The sequence below is a fragment of the Haliotis cracherodii genome, unplaced genomic scaffold (genome assembly GCF_022045235.1).
Source record: "Haliotis cracherodii isolate W230 unplaced genomic scaffold, xgHalCrac1.p SCAF_12, whole genome shotgun sequence".
Lineage (NCBI taxonomy): Eukaryota > Metazoa > Mollusca > Gastropoda > Lepetellida > Haliotidae > Haliotis > Haliotis cracherodii.
This window is the reverse complement of record NW_027266267.1, coordinates 22971096-22991526: the sequence shown is the minus strand read 5'-3', so window position 1 is coordinate 22991526 and position 20431 is coordinate 22971096. Positions and strand designations below refer to the sequence as shown.

Below are 20431 nucleotides of genomic sequence, written 5' to 3'. Positions count from 1 at the left end.
GATAGCACATGAACCTGTGCGTTCGGTTGTGTTTGAGTGTGTGAACCTGTGAAATGCTAATCTTCCAGTGTGTTTTTTACTAAAATGAAATCCGATTTTTTACAAAGGATTACAACATTAACACATTTTGATGTGTAGCAAGCACTTATTTTTATGAATGGTTTACTATATTTCCAAACCTATATCGTGTGTCACCTGGATGGAAATTTGCAAATGCCTGCTATAATATTTCACACACTGCATGTTTTCTTACGATTAAATATAACATAAAGTAAATGATCGAGATGTACAAATATAAATTATGGTAAATAATGTTACTGGGCATGTTCACTAGATGTACGTTTGGCCCTGAAACGAAAATGTCACAGTTTGTGATCCTACTCTGCATAAACCATACAAGAGCCAGTTTCATGATCATAACGTATCTTGATTGCATGGCCCAGTTGTTCACGACACTGCACATCTGTAAGACGTGCCAGACACCTATGACTGTGGGTTCCAATACCAGATACACCATCATACGAAGGCTGGACAAACATGTCACTAACATACAAACGGCCTCAACAGACCAAATGCACTTGCAATGAACTTCTCAAACAATGTCCTCATTGACTTCTTCACTTTGTTATGACCCATAGTTGAAAGTTAGTCAGACTTCGAACCTTTTGACCAGCCCCCGTATGATCATTGACTTGCAGCACCGTACTCATGTTCGTGGCCCTGCATGATTGGGGCTTTCATCCCACATCAAGAAGACACACTGTTCAAAACGGCGTTAAACCAAACTCTCATTCTTGAACGCATACTGGAGAAATAATCCCTACTTTTTGTCTCTTCTTGTCTACTTCCTAAAACGTTTATGTATATTTAAGTAACTTTTACTTTTTACTTTTACGATTATATTATGACTTAATGGCCTTATGCCGTGGAACACTTACACCACACGTTGATTCGAATGGAGGCGAGGACATTCCCTACACTGCATGTTAAACTGCCAGAGTCGGACTTGGATGTTACTGTTTTACTGAAGGCTTGTCCACTGTACGAATGTCCATTGTGTGTCCAGCGGAACGAAGTGACCGGGGAGTTGGAGTAGTCGACCACACACACGACACTGATCACCTGACCAAGGAGGACGTTGAGGTCACTTCCTTGTGGCTCCAGGTGGATTACCAGGGCAGCTGAAAATTGTTTTTATTATAATAGAAACATTCCTTGGAACTGAGACAACCAAAGGAAGCGGTATAATGAGGGTAATTACGGCATATAAGATTCTTATCACACAAATTAGGGAAGGCAATACTGGGCCCTACATGTTACATGTATTGTAGTAGCTGCCCTTCCAGGTGTCATCATGTGTCCATTATCAGCAGTACAGGTCAGTTCTCCTTGGTCAGACTTGGATATGTTACGCTTGAGGAATGTTGACCCAGTACTCGTTTGTCTGTTGTGAGACCACTGGAATGAGTGGACACTTGGGTTGGCGTCATCCACTACACACCGTACACGGAGGTCTTCACCCACACCGACATCCAGGGTGTCATTTCTTGGTTCCATATGTACCACTGGCGGGTCTGAAGATGTTAAGGATCAAGCCAGAGATTAGATTATCATTCTATGTAATACAACTACCGATGGAAAACTCAATAACATAAGTGTTAAAAAGAGAGGCATCTAAACATTCTGCACTACCACAACCCCCCACCCGAAGTACACTCGGACGACCTGATAGCTAAGTGTATCCTCTCGCATCAAACAAAGGGTTTGTTACATATCCAGACACAATATGTATTATCTGCTACTTAATAAAAAACACTTAAACCAGATGTCACGATCCTTACGTTTATCCTAGAAGCGTACCCACTCATGACTTTCTTAATTCTTAAAATGGGCAATGTAGGCATTTTATTTTTGTTCACATAATTAACACCATATTTGTACCCTTTTAACATAATAATATCTTTCATATAAATCACTTACACCACACATTGATTCGAGTGGAGGCGAGGACATTCCCTACACTGCATGTTAAACTGCCAGAGTCGGACTTGGATGTTACTGTTTTACTGAAGGTTTGTCCACTGTAGGAATGTCCTTTGTGTGTCCAGCGGAACGAAGTGACCGGGGAGTTGAAAGAGTCGACCACACACACGACACTGATCACCTGACCAAGGATGACGTTGAGGACTCTTCCTTGTGGCTCCAGGTGGATTACCAAGGCAGCTGAAAATTGTTCTTATTATAATAGAAACATTCCTTGGAACTGAGACAACCAAAGGAACAGGTTTAATGAGAGTAATTACGGCATATAAGATTCTTATCACACAAATTAGGGAAGGCAATACTGGGCCCTACATGTTACATGTATTGTAGTAGCTGCCCTTCCAGGTGTCATCATGTGTCCATTATCAGCAGTACAGGTCAGTTCTCCTTGGTCAGACTTGGATATGTTACGCTTGAGGAATGTTGACCCAGTACTCGTTTGTCTGTTGTGAGACCACTGGAATGAGTGGACACTTGGATTGGCGTCATCCACTACACACCGTACACGGAGGTCTTCACCCACACCGACATCCAGGGTGTCATTTCTTGGTTCCAGATGTACCACTGGCGGGTCTGAAGATGTTAAGGATCAAGCCAGAGATTAGTTGTATCATTCTATGTAATACAACTACCGATGCAAAACTCCATAACATAAGTGTTAAAAGAGGGGCATCTAAACATTCCGCACTACCACAACCTCATCCTACCCGAAGTACACCCGGACGAACTGATTGCTAAGTGCACCCTCCCGTATTAACCAAAGGGTTTGTTATATATCCATACACCACTTGTGTAACCTTCTACTTTATAGAGAACCTTTTCGGAGTGAAAGGTCCGGGGTTCCATCTCAGGCCGTGTCATACCAAAAGACTTTAAAAATAGTACTTGTTGTTACCCTGTCTGGTGCTCGGCATTAAGAGGCTAAAATGGACTGGTCGGCTCGGAGTCAGTATACTGTGACTGAGTGGGGTATTCATGTTAAACAACAGCATGGTATCTCAGTGTGCTAGCACTATAAGTCAGTCCGGACTAGCACAAGCAGACACACACACACACACACACACACACACACACACACACACACACACACACACACACACACACACACACACACACGCGCGCGCATGCACGTCAATATATAAATGTAATAATCTTGGACGTCATGTTAAGCCACATTTCACCTCACCTTGTTATAGAAATATACCCACTGAAACCTTTCATAATTCTGAAAAAGGATTTTCTTTTTATTCACGTAAATTACAACCCTCTTGTTCCCTCGTTGATGCAATGATATCCTTAATATGAATCACTTACACAGAACACTGAGTCGAGTAGAGGCGCGCACAGTCTGTGCACTGCATGTTAAACTGCCAGAGTCAGCTTTGGAAGTTATTGTTTTACTGAAGGTTTGCCCACTGTATGATTGTCCACTGTGTGTCCATCTGAACGAAGTGACCAGGGAGTTGGAGTAACCGACCACACACTTGACGCTGACCACCTGACCAATGATGACGTTGAGGACACTTCCTGTCGGCTCAAGGTGGATTTTCAGGGTAGCTGAAAGATAATACAATATACAATATGCAAACACAACAGCAGCTCCTGTATCAAACACACCTCCACGACACACCACTCCACATAACTACTGTGTCAAACACTTCGCAAGGACATGCCACTCCTCATCACTACTGTGTCCAACACACCTCCACGACACACTACTCCACATACATGTAACTACTGTGTCAAACACTTCGCAAGGACATGCCACTCCACATAACTACTGTGTCAAACACTTCGCAAGGACATGCCACTCCACATAACTACTGTGTCAAACACTTCGCAAGGACACACCACTCCACATCACTACTGTGTCAAACACTTCGCAAAGACATGCCACTCCACATAACTACTGTGTCAAACACTTAGCAAGGACATGCCACTCCTCATCACTACTGTGTCAAACACTTCGCAAGGACATGCCACTCCTCATCACTACTGTGTCAAACACACCTCCACGACACACCACTCCACATACATGTAACTACTGTGTCAAACACTTCGCAAGGACATGCCACTCTTCATCACCACTGTGTCAAACACACCTCCACGACACACCACTCCACATCACTACTGTGTCAAACACTTCGCAAGGACATGCCACTTCTCATCACTACTGTGTCCAACACACCTCCACGACACACCACTCCACATACATGTAACTACTGTGTCAAACACTTCGCAAGGACATGCCACTCCTCATCACCACTGTGTCAAACACACCTCCACGACACACCACTCCACATACATGTAACTACTGTGTCAAACACTTCGCAAGGACATGCCACTACTCATCACTACTGTGTCCAACACACCTCCACGACACACCACTCCATATCACTACTGCGTCAAACACTTCGCAAGGACATGCCACTCCTCATCACTACTGTGTCAAACACACCTCCACGACACACTACTCCACATACATGTAACTACTGCGTCAAACACTTCGCAAGGACATGCCACTCCTCATCACCACTGTGTCAAACACACCTCCACGACACACCACTCCACATCACTACTGTGTCAAACACATCCCCACAGCATATCACCCCACATCACTACTGTGTCAAATACACCTCCACGACATAACACGCTTACATTACTACGTCTCTGACCTACCTTCACGACAAAACACGCTAACATTACTACGTCTCTGATCCACCTCCACAACATAACACGCTAACATTACTACGTCTCTGAACCACCCCAAAACATAACACGCTAACATTACTATGTCTCTGACCTACCTTCACGACAAAAAACGCTAACATTATTACGTCTGTTACCCACCTCCACGACACACCACGCCCACATCACTACTGTGAGCACAGCTTATCGCTGTTCCCCAACCAGAGTGGGAACACAGATCCAGGGAGGTCTCGGTTCCCGTACAGTCGACGTTACTCAGCCAAATAATTCCTTCACCTGGTCCATAAGATGAAGTCACATAGGCGGTCGTCCTAGAAAACCATTTCATTTTACTTATGCTGCCAACGATATAAGGATCTACACCGAGACTTCACTGTAAAAGTCTATACAAGAGGTTATTTTCCAAAGGTTGAGTCTATTTTGTCTTCCAAGAAATACCTCTACAATTCACATGTTCAATGTATTCATTGTGCAGAAAGGGTCTTCTAAATTCAATCGTTAACAATATTACTTGCAAGAACCTTATTACGTTAGTTTCAAACAGATACTAGTTTCTGAAATAAGAAGGAAATATAAATTAAAGTGACCGTGATATATGACAGGTGTCGATTTAGTCGCACAAAGTTTATGTAGCTGAAAACGCTTTTGGCACCAAACTCTATCAAACCAAGATGAATTCATTACTAGAGAAGTATGAATAAGTAGGCTTCATGAGACTCATGACTAAGCTCGAGTTTAAAAGGTGAATAGTCGTGCTAAGATGTACTTACCAGGGCAGATTTGCCATTTTACACACAACTTGTGCCTCCTGTGAGGAAAACGACGACCCTCTACAAACTGTTCCCCAGACATTGTTGTGAAGTACTTCTACCCGACCCCGTCCACGAGTTGTCGAATTCAAGCGTATTTGAAGATTAGCTGGAACAAAGAATGCTACAGAAGGTAAAACGCGTAATTTTTGCACCACCTTTATTTCTATTTTGACACATTATTCCTACAGTTTTGACACATTATTCTTACAGTTTTGACACATTATTCCTACAGTTTTGACACATTATTTCTACAGTTTTGACACAAAATACAACTTACCAGAGGGACACTGTATTCGGACTACTATTGAGGAACAGGTAACACTGCCCCATGGATAGTGAAGACATTCATTGAGAGAGAGTTCTGTGCCAAGACACTTGACTTTATCTAGGATGACGTGCCGTGATGAACTGCCGGTGTTTAAATATGAGCTGGCGAGGGCCCCAATGCTAAATATCAAGTAGAGTGTGTCAAATAGTTTCAAAACAATAGTTGGGATCAATGAAAACAGGTCAAATGTGTGTCAAATGTGTATTTAGTTATTTGTAGTAGAAGTGAGTGAGTGAGTTTTGTTTTACGCCGCTTCTAGCAATATTCCAGCAATATCACGGCGGGGGACACCAGAAATGGGCTTCACACATTGTACCCATGTCGGGAATCGAACCCGGGTCTTAGGCGTGACGAGCGAACGACTTAACCACTAGGATAACTGCCCGCCTCTGCCTAATAACATAAGATGTGTAGATTGACTTTCCACACAAGAAGAAATATCCAACTATACTTGGTTACAACACAATCTCATTATATGTTTTTACGTGCTGTGTCCCAACATTCTGCAGACAACTGTTGCCTCTTCCACTCCGAACCCAATATAGCAGACTCTTCCCCATTGTCCACCATGGTACAGCTCCAGCACTCCCTCCCCTGGCGTGTTGGTGGTGGATACAAGTCTTGCCGCTGTAGAATCTGATGAAGACATCATGCTGACTTTATTTAGATAATTGGCCTGCATACATGTCCATTTAACAGAATCGTAACACGGACGTATTTGTTTGTGATTTATATTTTTATGGAAAGAGTATTTGTCAACATAGAACTAGTTCTAAGACTTTGGTATTCTGAATTGTGTACACTGTAAACTCGATATCAAACATGTTATTGTGTAACTACTATGAATCACTCTTAACCTGAAGTTCAATTTACTCCCGTGACACACACTAAAATCACCATATTCTGATTTTGAAGTCACTCTTTTACTGAATGCAAAGGCCGATTTGGAATAGTAAACAAAATCAATAATTCAAAGAAAGCCCTGCTAAAAGCATACAATTGCAAGACACAAGATTCCGTCACAAGACACTTGATAATGAAAGACGGGTGCCAAAACACGTTATTTCAAATGTCTCGGTTTTACGAGGCAACGAAGAAACCATATGGAACCCGTGGGTACTGCCAATTAGAATATAATTCAAAACGTCAACGCCTGAGAATAATCAGTCTCGATTAAAACCGATTCCATGGGGTGGAAAAGCGAAATAGTGTTGACAATTACATGAATGCATTACAGAAAATCAGGGATGACACCAGGTGTTCGTGAATATGGTCTACTGGTAGCACCTGCCACCATTTCCATAAAGCAAAAGGTGTTTGTTTCTTGCCTGTGTTTGTCCCCATCCAGCAATACTGCTTTAAACAATTGAGTTCTGACCAAACAATCGAGTGATCAGTATCACGAGCAATAAACGATCTAAAGCATACCTTCAGGAAATGAAAAACACTGTACACCGACAGCTTCAGAGTCGCTACAGTCATCACTCCCCCATGGTCTGTGCTTGCAGTCTTTCAGATCTGTATTCCGCATCGTGCACTTCACGTCATCTAACCACATTTTATTTGAACTGGCTGGAACAATGATTACCTTTCCCCCTCTGCAAATAGAGAGGGAACATACACCTTTGCAAAAATAAACGATGTTATATCAGCTATATGTTATGGTGGGTGAGAGAGTTTGGCTTAATGCCGCTTTGGACATTAATTCAGTTATAAACTAAGCGGCAAAAGAAAGTATTGGTTGGGAATTTGTAATTTTCCTAAAAGCAGCGATAACTAGTGGAAAGTGGGTATTGGGAATATGACTGCCCAGGAACAGGTACCAAAAAACACCTCAACCGAACGCGCCACCTTTGACGGCGCTCGTGCGGTGACAACAAAATGGTGAAAAAGGTTTCCCGCCTATGGCATAAACTGCACGTACATGTTAGCTGTATAAGTGCGTTCGTCTGCAGGGTATAACCACACGTGATGAAAGCACACAAAAGAAATTCCACGACTGTCACAGGAGCAGAGAGAGAGAACCATCGGTATGGCCGAAAAGGTCAAAATTGCCAGAGGGTTTTGTTGTACGCCATTGACTGATTCAACGGTACAGGCAGACAGGGAGGACACAGGACAGGCCTAGAACCGGACGACCCCGAGTGACAACACTACTGGAAGACGGTCAGATACTGCTCATTCACCTGCAAAACAGATTCGTAACGGCGACGGTGACGGCAGCATTATCGTTGGGACATCCCATTAGCCAACTACGACGACTTCGTGCTGCTGGAAGCCGAGCGTATCGTCCTTTCCGAGGAATGGTACTGCTGGCTCAACATGGACGCCTGAGACTGCAATGGGCGAGGCAGGTTCGACACTGGCAAGGGAGAAATTCGAGTGCTATTTACTGATGAAAGTCGGTTTATCTTGTTTCGAAATGACGAGAGCGAACGAGTTTATCGACGCAGAGGGGAACGTTTGGCTCCGGCGTGTATTCGAGAGGTCAATCTATTCGGCGTGGGAGGTGTCATGGTGAGGGGCGGTATTTTGGAGATCAGAACACTGATTTGGTGATTATACAGGGAGACCAAGTGTTGCAGCCAGTTGTGCTTCCGTTCTTACAAAACCAACAGAAGGGTGCATTGTTTCAACACCACAATGCCAGGACCCATACTGCAAGACTGACTCGGAACTTTCTAAACCATCAGAACGTTGACGTTTGGCCCTGGCCTGGCCACTCACCCGATATGAATCCTATTGAACATCTGTGGGACCATCTTGACAGACAGATTAGAGCACGCCATCAGCCTCCCGTCGTGGCAAAGGATTCCAGTCCACGTCATCAGAAGACTGACGTCATCGATGAGGCGGCGTATCACAGCATGCATTGAGGCAGCTGGGCGTCATACACGCTATTGAAGGCAACTGTGTCGACAATTAACTTGTAGTGTGTGTGACAAGTTTTGGTGACATTTCAGACAACTTTTGAAAATGAAATTTCTTGTTTACCTTGAGCTTACATTACCTGTGATTGCACAATTCCATTCAAACTGTGGTTGATCAATCATTTGTTACCCCTCCCTAGATTATATTATAATTCACAACAAAACCTCTTCTTGTTATTTTTTTATCGATCATGGAACTCGACCTATATACTTTCTTTTGCCGCCCAGTTTATCACAGTTGACGTGGAAGGAGTCCAAAGTGATGCAGACCTTAGACGTTTACCACTTTGGTGAAACAACAAGAATGAGTCTGGTGCTGACAAACATAGAAAATCGGGATTCGAACCTACCATCATCTGCTTCTGCCTAAGTGAAGCATCTCTACACAGTGACTTACGACATGTTAAACCACTGGGCTACCCGGGAATTAAGAACAGCTGCAGGCAGTTGTTTTTAATTGGGTTACAGGAGATCCTCGTAGATTTGATACCAAGTTGCGTTCAATTCAAATGTCACATTCCAACTCTTTGTGATGCTTATGTGGTGATATGTAGCGTTCCCTGTCAGAGTGAGTGAGAAGGGGTTTACGCCGCTTTTACCACTTTTCCAGCAATATAGAGACACTGAGAAATGGGCATCACACATTGTACACATGTGTGGCATCGAACCCTGGTTTTCGGCGTGACAAGCGAACGTTTTGATGGCAAGGTAACAGCACCCCTCACGCCTGTTAGAGATTATGAATTTCCATGAAATGGCTAAAACAAGCAAGTATTTTTTTGTTTTATGTGTTTGCCAATTCCATTGTTAATAATCCTAGGTTGATGTGTTTAAATGATAGATAAGCATTTAATTAAATATTTCGGTATATAAAAGACGTTGAACTACAACTTACTGGTACCCCAGGGCCCTGCACACAACTGAAGCTTCTACTTGTCCAAAGCCATCATCACACACTGTGCCCCATCTCCAGGAGTGGTACACCTGTAGGAGTCCTTTGTTGTGGCTCGTTGTCAGATTCATCGTTATGTCACCTAGTAAAACAATGTAACGTAAACTGTTCTCTTGTTGTGATGAAAACCAGTATCGTACACATATGTAATGTTTAATGGTAAAGATACCTGTCACTATATTTACCATTTTGACCAATTTAACCATACGTACATCTGTCAATCGACCGGGTCGAAAGCTTTATTGTGAGTTAGTATGGGACAAAGAAAATATAAAAAAATATATATGTTTCATCTCAGGCATGCACTCGAACACAAACACTGACTTTGATATTCTGCTTTATGTTCATAGTGTGAGAATGGTTTGCTAAATTTTAATACATATTTACAAATGCTGAGGCCAAACCCATAACTCGGTAGTTTTGGACAGCCGGTTGTTAACGTTAACAGCATGCATATTACATTGCTGATGTGAACTGTTGTCTGACCAGCCTTCAAACTCAAGCACAGTCCCGAATAGAGTGTAGGATCTTACGAACGTCGACTTTAGCACATAGTCTTGTAGAGTGGTGGTCGAGTTTTGTTTATGTCGAACATATACAATTATGTCAAATATCCAGTTTGCAAGTAATGATATCTGTTTTTGCCTTCAACCTACCACTGAATGAAATGCATACCAGGAATATTACATTAGCTACGCAAATTTAATACAAAGTAAAACACATTCATTGAGGGTTTGGGTGACTGTTTAGTATTCCATAACAATAACTGATACATGTAGAGAGGTCAGGCGGCTTGTACATTATCAGGACGAATTCTCGGATTCGAACCAGCGATCGTAGATTTCTTGCATGCTAGGGACACATCTCTGTATAGTCAATTGCTACTGTTGCCTCTCTTGTTGAGTATCGAGTACGTTTGGGGATAAATGATTTTTTTACCAGCGTGTACCAGTTTCCTTTTTCTGATCACGACCGTGTATAAACAGTGACGCTGAATGGATTGCATTACCTGAATGATAAACAATGCTTCTGATATAAGTTCAGGTAATAACTCACTTGGATCACATATGATGCCAACATCTTCACTGTGAAGACAATTGTTGGCGCCCAATGGTCTGTGTGAACAGCTGGCCAAAGATGACTCGGTACCGGAACAACTCACGTCATCCAACCAAATCTTTCCTCCTCCAAATCCAAAACGTTGAATTGCCCTTGGTGTAAGTCCGCTTTTACTAAACGCACAGAAAAGTTTAATTTAATTATAGCAGCACAACATTATGATAACAATGAATAATCACAAACGGAGAATAATGGATGATGATTGAACGTCAGTTACCTCACCTCACACCCAATAGATACTATCATAGCTTGATGCCCAACTGCTGTCCCGATTACTTCACAAACACATCCTACAAGTAATATTGTAGTGTGTAGAGATGTTACTGATAGTTATTGTCTAGCCCTATGTACGTCGTATAAGTAATATTTTAACGTGTCCTACTATTAACATATATACCAAACCTACCTCAGTACATGATACAACTACGATAATGAGATGGTGTCCTACTATTGTCATATCTACCAAACCTACCTCAGTATATCATACAACTACCATTATGCACATGGTGTCCTACTATTGTCATATCTATCAAACCTACCTCAGTATATAATACAACTGCCATTATGCACATGGTGTCCTACTATTGTCATATCTACCAAACCGTCCTCAGTATATCATACAACTGCGATTATTACACGGTGTCCTACTATTGTCATATCTATCAAACCTACCTAAGTATATCATACAACTACGATTCTGACATGGTGTCCTACTATTGTCATATCTACCGATCCCTACCTCAGTATATAATACAACTACCATTATGCACATGGTGTCCTACTATTGTCATATCTATCAAACCTACCTCAGTATATAATACAACTGCCATTATGCACATGGTGTCCTACTATTGTCATATCTAACAAACCTTCCTCAGTATATCATACAACTGCGATTATTACACGGTGTCCTACTATTGTCATATCTATCAAACCTACCTCAGTACATCATACAACTACGATTAAGACATGGTGTCCTACTATTGTCACATCTACCAAACCTACCTCAGTACATCATACAACTACGATTAAGACACGGTGTCCTACTATTGTCACATCTACCAAACCTTCCTCAGTACATCATACAACTACGATTATGACATGGTGTCCTACTATTGTCACATCTACCACACCTACCTCAGTACATCATACAACTACGATTAAGACATGGTGTCCTACTATTGTCACATCTACCAAACCTTCCTCAGTACATCATACAACTACGATTATGACATGGTGTCCTACTATTGTCACATCTACCACACCTACCTCAGTACATCATACAACTACGATTAAGACATGGTGTCCTACTATTGTCACATCTACCAAACCTTCCTCAGTACATCATACAACTACGATTATGACATGGTGTCCTACTATTGTCACATCTACCAAACCTTCCTCAGTATATCATACAACTGCGATTATTACACGGTGTCCTACTATTGTCATATCTATCAAACCTACCTAAGTATATCATACAACTACGATTCTGACATGGTGTCCTACTATTGTCATATCTACCGATCCCTACCTCAGTATATAATACAACTACCATTATGCACATGGTGTCCTACTATTGTCATATCTATCAAACCTACCTCAGTATATAATACAACTGCCATTATGCACATGGTGTCCTACTATTGTCATATCTAACAAACCTTCCTCAGTATATCATACAACTGCGATTATTACACGGTGTCCTACTATTGTCATATCTATCAAACCTACCTCAGTACATCATACAACTACGATTAAGACATGGTGTCCTACTATTGTCACATCTACCAAACCTACCTCAGTACATCATACAACTACGATTAAGACACGGTGTCCTACTATTGTCACATCTACCAAACCTTCCTCAGTACATCATACAACTACGATTATGACATGGTGTCCTACTATTGTCACATCTACCACACCTACCTCAGTACATCATACAACTACGATTATGACATGGTGTCCTACTATTGTCACATCTACCAAACCTTCCTCAGTACATCATACAACTACGATTATGACATGGTGTCCTACTATTGTCACATCTACCAAACCTACCTCAGTACATCATACAACTACGATTAAGACATGGTGTCCTACTATTGTCACATCTACCAAACCTTCCTCAGTACATCATACAACTACGATTATGACCTGGTGTCCTACTATTGTCACATCTACCAAACCTACCTCAGTACATCATACAACTACGATTATGACATGGTGTGCTATCATTGTCACATCTACTAAACCAACCTCAGTACATCATACAACTACGATTATGACAGGGTGTCCTACTATTGTCACATCTACCAAACCTTCCTCAGTACATCATACAACTACGATTATGACATGGTGTGCTATCATTGTCACATCTACTAAACCAACCTCAGTACATCATACAACTACGATTATGACAGGGTGTCCTACTATTGTCATATTGGGGCGGTCGGGTAGCCTAGTGGTTGAAGCGTTCGCTCGTCACGCCGAAGACCCGGGTTCGATTCCCGACATGGGTACAATGTGTGAAGCCCATTTCTGGTATCCCCCGCCGTGATATTGCTGGAATATTGCTACAAGCGGCGTAAAACCATACTCACTCACTCACTACTATTGTCATATCTACCAAACCTACCTCAGTTCATCATACAACTACGATTATGCACATGGTCTGCTATCTTTGTCATATATACCAAATCTACCTCAGTACATCATACAACTACGATTATGACATGGTGTCCTACTATTGTCACATCTACCAAACCTACCTCAGTACATCATACAACTACGATTATGACATGGTGTGCTATCATTGTCACATCTACTAAACCAACCTCAGTACATCATACAACTACGATTATGACAGGGTGTCCTACTATTGTCATATCTACCCAACCTACACCAGTATATTGAACTAGTTTTATATGTTAGGGAGGTTTACGTTTGCCCTGGTACCCTCGCATATCTCGTCATCGTATTAGTACCTTCACAGTAATGTGCAAACATGGGCCAGCTTTTGTTATTTCGACATAGCTTTTACTCTACGAAGCCAGCCATATAGATAAGCTCAATTTTGATCATGAACCTACATTGTTTCAAAAAGAGCAACTTTTTCATTTATAAATACGCGCCTAAGTTAAATGTAACGGTGTAAGTTATTTGTCCATTGTCACCTTGGTATTGTGACGTCATAGTTCTCCTAAATGTTATGGCGTCACGTAACTATATGTTACTACTTCATGTCCGTTATTCAGTTATGGCCTGATGAGACTCGTACGTGGTACAAGTTGAAAGCGGTAGCCAATTAAAACTGTGTTCAATCTTACTCCACTTATTTAATTACTACTATATTGTGCCTGAGAGTTAGAACTCTACTGTGCTTTATTCTACACACACACACACACACACACACACACACACACACACACACACACACACACAAACAAACACACACACACACACAAACACACACACACACATGTATGTGTGTGTGTGTATGTATGTATGTATGTATGTATGTATGTATGTATGTATGTATGTATGTATATATATATATATATATATATATATATATATATATATATATGTGTATTGTTTGTTTCGTTTAGTACTTGTTTAACATTAATATTCCTGGTGTGCGACGGCTGTAAATATACGATGACTTTTGTACATATGTGGTCTTACTATCGTCCCAGTTGTCTGCAGGCCACCTTGGCTTCATCTGCCCCAAAGCCATCGTCACAAACGGTGCCCCATGTACCGTTATAGAACACCTCAATTCTCCCAACACCGTTGTTCAGAGGGGACACCAGTCGGATTGTCTGGCCAGACACTGAAACTTTAAAAGGATTTGGCAATATTAAACAAATTCGTCCTGGTATTTCACATGTTGGACACATGTTTCCAGCTACAAACGCCAGAACAATATATTTGTTTATTATTAAGTACATATGTGAAATATTCAAGCTGTAAATATATATAACTTTGGCGTTCAACCGACCACTGAGAGAAATACATGCCAGGAGTAGTATATGAGCTGTTATCCACTTCGCCATATCGAATACAAAGTAGTACAGATTCGTGGCTGGTTATGGGCGACGGTAGACGCCTTACAACACCCACTGATCCAGGTCGGACGGCTTACGGTGTGATCACTTTCTTTCTTTTTTAACTGTGGAGCTTCCTGGTAGATAGCGGGATATGTGTAAATAGGGCTTGTTGAGTACAGTGTTTCATATCTAGCTGCATTCGTGATTGAGTGTGTCAATACTTGAGCTTTATTGTGATTTAATAAATTCCTATCGCGACATACATAACCTCACCATGATGTTTGGTAAGATAAAATGAGATATTACCTTTCTCCACTCCAAAAAGAACAAAAACTAATAAATCATGCCTGAAGATCGTAACAGACGCTTTCTCGTTGTTGTTTGTCGCCTGAGTGAGTGAGTGAGTGAGTGAGTGAGTGAGTGAGTGGGTGGGTTGGTGGGTGGGTGGGTGGGTGGGTGGGTGAGTTAATATTTAACGTCACATCGGCAATAATTCAACCATATCGTGACGAGTAGTAATACATTATTAACACATATATCTAAACTTTATAAAAACCTGTCATCAAAGGACGGGACAATAACTAAAATATCACAGAGTCTATTTAAAACTCGTTGAGGAACATTTAAAAGCAAAAACAATTAAAAACACAATATAAAAATGGGCTAGAGATCATCAGTAACTACAGGGAGATCACTATACCAGGGACCATGGGGACTATCAGTGCCTTTGCTTCCTGCATGGACCCTGGCGATATTTTACCAGTTAAGAAGAATATTGAAATGACAAAAATTCTACGTTTTAAAATTCTGGCGTGCATATAAATACTTCGAATGATGTGGGACTTACATACCCTCTTAGGGGGACAATAATTTTACGCTAGTTCAACCCCTCTCGAGGGTACAGCCACTAACAATCTAAGTTATGAATTAGCACTAACCAATTTTTAAAACAATACAGTAAATACATCAAAATGTATGAATAAGTTCTATTTCTTTTAAAAAACATAGTATTAAAAGATAATTAACTTTACTAAAAAGGTCCTTCGCTGTTTTTACACTGAAATATTTATCCCTTGTGATGGAAAAATCAATATAGGCAAGCACGACAGTCTACTGTCATGCTTGACCGTGATTCTTTAATCACAAGGGATACAAAACGGAGGATCCTCACATTTTAACAAATACTCATGGGTATATCTGGAATGGCCATTACGACATCGTCGCATAATGACCTCTTCAAATCTGGACTGACCCAAGTAGGTGTAACCAGTATTTGGTTTAATTTCATGTAAGGTATTAATACCTACTTGGGTGTCCCACTTCTTTGGCATTAGATCCCGGATGTAAGATCTAATTATAGGTTTATAATCACTGTATGGGATAAGAAGTGGTGTCAGAGATTTGTTGAGTGCTGCTTTTGCAGCAGCATCAGCCATTGTGTTACCAAGATACCGACATGGCTTGGTAACCAACAAAAAAACGATGTCATATTGTCTTTGAAGACATATTTTTAATCGCCTGAAGGAACGAAAGTGAATCAGAACAAATAATGAATTGATTGTGTTTTGATTGATTACTGATATATTTAAGTGCTGTAAAAATGGCGTTTGCTTCTGCTGTGAATATGGAACTGTTGTCAGGTAATCGTGAAGACACTGTCCTGGATCCAATGACAGTGGCACTAGCAACTGCGCCACCATCCTTGGATCCATCTGTAAATATAGATTCATAATTGTCGTAAGTGTTTCTTAATTGATGGTATTCTTGTTGGTAAATTAATTGGTTAGTATCTGATTTCTTTAGTTTTGTTAATGTAAGGTCTACCTCTGGCTTTACCATTTGCTAAGGAGATAAAAAAAAGTTGAGTAGGAGCTATATCTTGGAGTTTAATATATAGAAGCTGATATTGCAGATTTTATTCTGATTGCGTGTGGTGGAGTGAATGTTGATTTCTTATTGTAAAGATCTTCGTAGAGAGGACTGAATATGCATGCAAAAGCTGGATTTGACTTATTAGAATATCATTTAGTGATGTACTGTAAAGATACCTTTAGAAGGCGTTGTTTAAGAGAAGGTTCATCCGCCTCCACATACAGACTGTGAATGGGAGACGTTCTAAAGGCTCCAGGGCAAAGCCTCATGCCCTGATGACGTATAGTATCTAGTTTTTGTAAATTACTTTTGCAGACTCCACCATATACGATGGAGCCGTAGTCAAGCTTGAACGGATCAGTGACATATAACTTTAGGAGTGTTGTCTGATCCCCTCCCAACTTTGAATTAGACACAACTTTTAACAAATCGAGTGCCTTTAGCTTTAAGTGATTTAATGTGTGGTAAAAAAGTTAAATGGCTATCAAAGATGAGTCCCAAGCATTTGGCCTCCCTTACAACTTTGATAGGGGTGCCATTCAAAACTATTTAAGGGTCCTTATGCGGCTTATATTTCCTGCAGAAGTGTATACAGTTAGTTTTAGATTTAGAAAATTTAAACCCGTTTTCGAGAGACCACTTATGAATTTTATTGAGACAGATTTGTAACAGCCTCTCTATGGTATGCATATTTTTACCACGACAAGATATATTAAAATCATTCACAACAGTGATCCATCTACTGAATCACTCAAAACCTTGGACAGACTATTTATTTTAATACTAGTTAAAGTGACAGACAAAATACTGCCTTGTGGGACACCCTGATCCTGATTATAATGGTCAGACAGGGTTGTACCCACTCAGACTTGAAATTGCCTGTCTGTTATAATTAAGAACTGAGATATGAAATGAGGTAAACGACCTCTCAAGCCAAAAACATGTAAATCCGTTAAAATGCCATGCTACCAGGCAGTATCATATCCTTTCTCAAGATCAAAGAAAATTGACACTACAGGTACGTGTTGTTTATTAACAATAGAATTTTTAACAAAGGATTCTAATCGTACTAAATAGAATCAATAGTACTTCTGTTTTTGCGGAAGCCACACTGAATATTAGTAATTTTGGTATGGGGACTTCAATGGCATTATGCCACGAAGAAGGGAAATTCCCTTAAGTCAATATTTGGTCAAAAATATTTAAAAGTGTTTCAAGACATGATTCAGGCAAATGCTTCAGTAATTATAATGGATATTATCATCACCCGTAGCAGTATCATGGGCTTGCTCAAGAGCGGTATGTAGCTCATGTAATATAAATACTTCGTTGTAGTCTTCACCATTATTAGAAAAATCAAAATTAACTTTATCTTCTTTTCCTGTTGTTTCTGATATTTCTGAAATTCAGGTATATAATTTGTCGATGAAGAATTTTTAGCAAGAGTTTTGCCAAGAGAGAACCAGACCGGAGACGAGTGACGTTTTTAACGTCACCACAAAATCCTTGAACAGCCTTTGCAACTACAAAAGGGTTGATCTTGAGAGGCACACCATCAATGCCTTCTACGACTAGAAATCTTGGCCATGAGTATGGAATACTGTAAGGGACATTCTCGCGATCTCGACCTTCGGAAACGAGGTAAATATGCCAAAAACACGAGAATGCGAGATCGCGAGAACGCGAGATTTGGTCAAAATCTCGCGTTCTCGCGATCTCGCATTCTCGTGTTTTTGGTACATAGCCATTTTTGTCAAAAGTCGACAACGCGAGAATGCGACATTTGAACATGATGCAAAATCTCGCAATCTCGCAATCTCGACTTGTCAAATTAGGCCACAAAAACACGAAATCGCGAGAACGCGAGAATGCAACATTTCATTTTCTCGCGATCTCGCGATCTCGCGTTCTCGCGTTTTAGACGCTGTCCGTGCGCATGCATAATATCATAAGGTCAAGCGCATGCGCACGTTAGTAGTCCTATGGTCATGCTTCTTTCATGCTCTTCATTCTCCAAGTAGCATTTCGCAAACTTATGACTTGAGCTTAGAAATGCTATGTAATTTACATACACAAAGTCTGAGTCATCTCTTACAGTTTTCCATACATGAGTCACTGTTGGTTGGAGAAGATTCATCATCAGAAGATGAAATATCATCTACTTCAACATGTCTTCTCTTGTGTTTGCTACGAGAACCAGTGTGTTGTGGGCTATTCATAATGAGAGAAAGAAGTTTCAACAACCCTGCTCCCCACCCACCATGGAGTGTCAACAGGGAGGGTGCCACAGTGGAAGCCAAACTGCAACACCAGGGATACATGGACGTTATACCTCAGAAATAAAGACATGAATAGCTGTCGTTAATAAAAGGAAGAATGTCAGGTTGATTCGGCCCGTGGCATTTTCCCAAAAAAACACAGAATTCACCGGTCCGTATCACTAGTTTGGCCCATGAGACACCGCCTTCTGGCATAGGACTCTCTGCAATATTTTATTTTACACAATCAAGGTTATCATATATATTGATCAAAACCTGTGTGATAAGGTAAGTCTACATTATCAAGTGTTCCATGCACAGGGTATGGCGTGAAGGGCCGATTGATAGAATCGGACCCATTCTACCACCAGTCTAGGTGAAGTTAGGGTCAAAGTGGTGTGTTGGGCAAAAGGAACACTGTTCCTGGCTCCAGTGCCCTCAACCACCAGAATCCCGTCCTCCACAGACATAGGGGCGCAACCCACGGCAAACGGGCTGCCCAATTTTGTCGCCTCGTACGACAAGCAACGGAGTGCTGTGGACATATTCTACCCCGGGTCCACACTGGGGAAGAGCTAACGCGTGTCGTTTGTCGCCTGACGTGGTGCTTGTTATTTCAATTATAAAACCAAGCAATGCACACACATATACATGAAACGGCATTTAGAGGCCATTCATTCAAAGAAACCAATGAAAGCATTGTTTTTTTACATGCCGCTGTCTCATGTCACGAATTGTGTGAATGGTAGGTGTAATGACATCACTCACTGACTCACGTTCAAAATAATGCGTTTATCACAGGTGGACTAAACTATTGAAACGTACGACTAAACACATGTCATGTGAGGTTCATAAACAAGACACGTACCACTAACAATCAACGTAGCGAGAAACACCATGTGAGTCGCTATCCTCTTCTCCATCATGGCCGCACACCACGTAGTAGATATGGAGTATATTATCCTGACATGTCCCTTCTAGTATATTCGAACCTCAGTTTGCCAACCAGGGACGCTTTATCTCTACTGGAGTATTTAACTTCCGGGTCGACGCTTATATAAAAGCCTGACAAGTGATTCATGTAGAAGACACTTTAACCAGGAGTTTTATTATGTGACAAATTTGTCTTTCGTTCTTAGTCAATCAATCTTTATTTCAAGTACTGAAAAGGCCATAGGCCTACAGTACATATATACGTACAGTAGCAATGGGTGCGATCGGAATTACATATATCGTAACAAAATATCACATCTATAATGCAGAGGATCTGATGTTCATTGCATGATATATATACATTGAAAGATATTTTGTGACTGTTTCATTTTGAGATGACATGAGGATATAAAATTTGTC

The 20431-nt window shown here is 41.0% G+C and overlaps 1 protein-coding gene across 1 annotated transcript in view; it reads right to left on the bottom strand.

Annotated features, from left to right (window-relative positions):
* The window catches only part of LOC139457190 (uncharacterized), a 28936-nt gene extending 8935 nt beyond the window's left edge, over positions 1-20001 (bottom strand). The window contains exons 1-14 of the mRNA XM_071238609.1: positions 19947-20001; positions 14584-14737; positions 10831-11006; positions 9718-9856; positions 7321-7490; positions 6378-6528; positions 5842-6011; positions 5523-5670; positions 4894-5063; positions 3358-3600; positions 2356-2616; positions 1981-2223; positions 1314-1574; positions 939-1181 (exon numbers count right to left, since the gene is read on the bottom strand). Of these exons, the coding sequence (XP_071094710.1) occupies positions 939-1181; positions 1314-1574; positions 1981-2223; positions 2356-2616; positions 3358-3600; positions 4894-5063; positions 5523-5670; positions 5842-6011; positions 6378-6528; positions 7321-7490; positions 9718-9856; positions 10831-11006; positions 14584-14737; positions 19947-20001 (2584 nt within the window). The remainder of the gene's footprint in view (positions 1-938; positions 1182-1313; positions 1575-1980; positions 2224-2355; positions 2617-3357; positions 3601-4893; positions 5064-5522; positions 5671-5841; positions 6012-6377; positions 6529-7320; positions 7491-9717; positions 9857-10830; positions 11007-14583; positions 14738-19946) is intronic.
* Between the last annotated feature and the right edge of the window lie 430 nt (positions 20002-20431).